Genomic DNA, 3,782 nt, shown 5'->3' on the forward strand with positions numbered 1-3,782 from the left:
CTCGTCAAAGAAATATTGTGCCATTGCTGTTTCTAAGACTCCAGTGTTGCTATACAGAAGCAACAATTGTTAACATTTCTGTATTTTAATAAGCTAAAAGTTTCCAAGTAAAATTGTTTCAAGTAAAGGTTTTAATACCAGCCTGATCCCATTCTTCACTTTTTCCATAGGGACAATCACTGTTGTAAATTGTAGACCATGTTCTTTTATACTTTTACCATACATATACACCCACTGACACCCAGGGCCCCAGACCACCCACCTCTGCCCCCACATCATTTATAAAGGCAACAGTGATTTGTGTTTTCCAGGGTCCTATGTAATATCTTCTCCCTCCACCTCCCGAGATCCTGAGATGCATGTGGATGGGCTTAGGGGGATGCAAGCACTCCTGGATGCCTGTTTTAAAACCTAAAAGGTGAAAGATTTGCATGCAGATCAACCAGAGACCTTTTTTTAAATTTAGGAACCAAATAACTTTATTGAAACCAAACAACTTTTTTATGGCAAAACTGGGAGGAAAGAACTGGAACCTTTTGCAGAAGCAATACTGCAATACGCATGCTGGGCATGGTGATCAGGCAAAGTCACCACGCGCCCTGGGGCTATGGGGCAACAGTCCCAACTCAGTTCTTTTTGTCGCTGTCGCCCAGGGTGAGCTTGTCAAACAGGTACTCTGCCAGGCCGTCTTCCGGAGCCCGCATCTTGCGCAGGCTGGTGACATAGCCCCCCAACTCTTGGATGGCCTCGACTTGCTCGTGCAGGTAGTGGCTCTCCAGGAAGTGGGCCAGCTGGGCGTCGTTCTTGTCGGTGGCCAGCTGGTGCAGGTCGAGCAGGCTCTGGTTCACGCTCTTCTCCAGGTGCAGGGCGCACTCCATGGCCTTCAGGCCGCCCTCCCAGTCGTCGCGGTCCGGCCTCTTGACGTCGCGGAGGCGGATGTGGCCCCCGCGCTGGTTCTGCAGCTGCATCAGCTTCTCGGCACGCTCGGTCTCCTCGCGGGACTGGCGCAGGAAGAAGCGGGCGAAGTTCTTCAAGGCCACGTCGTCGCGGTCGAAGTAGAAGGCCATGGACAGGTACACGTAGGAGGCGTAGAGCTGCAGGCTGATCTGGCTGTTGATGGCGGCCTCGCAGTCGGGGTGGTAGTTCTGGCGCACTTGGGAGAGCTGCGGGGTGGTCATGGCTGGGGGCCCGGGCACCAGGCCGAAGGCGAAGGCGGTGCGGAAGCGAGGGCTGTGGGGCCAAAGTCCGTGGGGGCAGATGCTCTTCAGGGTGGGCGCTGAGGGAGGCTAGAGATGGGCAGGCTCCTGAGCTGGCAGCTTATGAGCTCTGGGTTGGAACTGGAAGGTAGGTCCGTTACCCAGTGTTAGGGGTGGGGTGAGGATCCGTTAGCAGGTCATTGGGGTCAGAGGGGAGGGGGCTCAAGGCTTCGGAAGGACTAGGGGGTGTGGCTGGGGGCGTGGCTGGGGGCGGAGCGGAATGAGAATGCTGTTCCGGGTTCAGAGAAGCTGGGTGACACAATGTGACTCTGTTGAGCTTGTGGCCTGAATATTTTTAAATGTTAGTCATGAATATAATAAGTGCAACTGTTGTGAGTTAGTCACATGCATGGTTTCTTTGAGCAATCTCCTTGAATACTGTCATGATGGGATTGTTCACCAAATATAGTGCTTTTGTGCCATCACTGGAATATTTAGTATCACAAAGCTTTATTTGCATGGCAGCAATCCTCAGTGACTCAACATCCATATTAACGACACTTCTGATAGCCTCCTCACTCAGTTCCTAGACCTTATTGTTTCACAGACCTCCACTTCTCTCCTATTCACGATCAGGCTCAGTCTTTTCCAACAGCAGAGCAGCACCTCCAAAGTCTCAGCAAATCTTTCCACCTCTCAATCTTCCACTCTTTTTGCATTTCTTCCTCATTCCCTCTATTCTCTCTCATCTCTTACTAATTCAACGCAGTCCTAGGAACACATTCCTTCTGCCCTGTCTGGACCCCAAAATGGACAGCGTCAGTGACGTCTTCACTGACACCCTAGATCTGCTTACCGCCTCTCACCTGCCTCACCAATTCCCTTCCTCTTCGGGAAATGCAGATTTCTCTTTTCTCTCGCAGAAAACAAAAGTTTTAGGTGCATTCTTACAGAAAGCACTGCTAACCATGTGGATGTATTCCTCCCTCCAGCCTCATCTGTACTTTCACTGCCACTCAGCAAGATTGTGTTTTTATTTTTTTAACTCCTTAAATTATATTCTGTGAAATGAACCATGTGGCAGAGAATAACACCGATCTCAAATTGCCTTTAATTCATGCACTCAACAAATATTTATTGATTACCTAATATTGCCTAGTCACTGGTCTGTGATTTGGTCATACGTTAGTAACAGAGAGAAATGCCTGTTCCACTGACGTTTGCACTCTGGTTAGTTTGCATTCCGAACAACTATCTTCCCCCAACCCCATACTGATCCAAGTGCATACATACAAGATATTATACCTGTGTATGTAAATTTTTAAAAACTATATATTCTTGTAATTCAAGGATCTTATGAACACATAAGACCAATCTAGGTATCTTGTTCATTAATTCAGCAACTGTTTAGATACTCCTAATGTATATCAGGCAGTCTGTTTTATTCTGGAGATATACAGAAGAATCAAACATGGTCCCTGCTCTCAAGATACAACATAGAGTGACAGAATATTTTAAGTGCTCTCAGATAAAGATAGGATAAAATGCCCATTTTTTTAAAGGTCTTATTTATTCATTTGACAGAGAGAGAGAGGCAGGCAGAGGCAGAGGGAGAAGCAGGCTCCCCACTGAGCAGGGGGTCTGATTTAGGACTCAATCCCAGGACCCTGGGATCATGACCTGAGCTGAAGGCAGATGCTTAATGGACTGAGCCACCCAGGCACCCTAAAATGCCTATTTTCGTAGAAAGGTTTAATCTCATAGCTCTAGTTGACACACCTTTTTTTTTTTTTTTTTTTGGTCTTTTTATTCCTCTTTGGAAGTTTATGCTATTTTATAATCTGTTTCTATGAAGAAAGCAAAGGATCAAATATCAAATATCACAATGTAAATTTCTCTAAGAGTTTTAGAGGTATATAATTGTTGATTCTGTAAGGAGATAGAATAATAACAATATCTACTTGATAAGTTGATTTTAATGATTAAATCACACACTAGAGATGGAAAAGAACTACACGATCAGTTCTCAATGACTTAAAATTTTATTTTATATTTACTTAACACAAGTGTTTTGTCTTTTTTTAAAGATTGATTTATTTATTTTTAGAGAGATAGACAGCAGAAGCAGAAAGAGCAGAGGGAAAGAGAATCCCAAGTAGACTCCATGGTGAGCATGAGCTGGAGGCAGGGTTTGATCTCATGACCCTGAGATCATGACCTGAGCCCAAACCAAGAGTCCTATGCTTAACCCACTGTGCCACTCAGGTGCCCCCACAAGTACTTTATCTTAATATAATTGTAGAGTTTAAAAATTTCCTTGGAAGATTCCATTGTAGACTTCACTATAAAAATCTATTTAAATAAAAGAGGTCTTGATTTTGTAGAATATTTTCTCATTATATTCCTAAGATTATTTAATAATTAATTTATCCCTACAATTTTATTCTATAAATATTTAAAATAATAATGTTATTGGGGGCGCCTGGGTGGCTCAGTTGATTGAGTGACTGCCTTCGACTCAGGTCATGATCCTAGACTTCCAGGGTCGAGTCCTGCATTGGGCTCCCAGCTCCTTGGGGAGTCTGC

General features: G+C 44.9%; 1 protein-coding gene across 1 annotated transcript; it reads right to left on the reverse strand.

Moving 5' to 3' along the window:
- Positions 1 to 565: 565 nt before the first annotated feature.
- On the reverse strand, positions 566 to 1,178 carry LOC123935071 (ferritin heavy chain-like). The gene has a single exon (XM_045995516.1). It carries the CDS (start codon positions 1,176 to 1,178, stop codon positions 627 to 629), a length of 552 nt encoding a protein of 183 aa, XP_045851472.1. The 3' UTR covers positions 566 to 626.
- Positions 1,179 to 3,782: the final 2,604 nt, after the last annotated feature.

Source organism: Meles meles, chromosome X, assembly GCF_922984935.1.
Source record: "Meles meles chromosome X, mMelMel3.1 paternal haplotype, whole genome shotgun sequence".
Taxonomy (NCBI): Eukaryota; Metazoa; Chordata; class Mammalia; order Carnivora; family Mustelidae; genus Meles; species Meles meles.

Excerpts from the sequence above, each read along its gene's own strand:
- LOC123935071 (XM_045995516.1), bottom strand. The coding sequence starts at position 1,178 with ATGACCACCCCGCAGCTCTCCCAAGTGCGCCAGAACTACCACCCCGAC.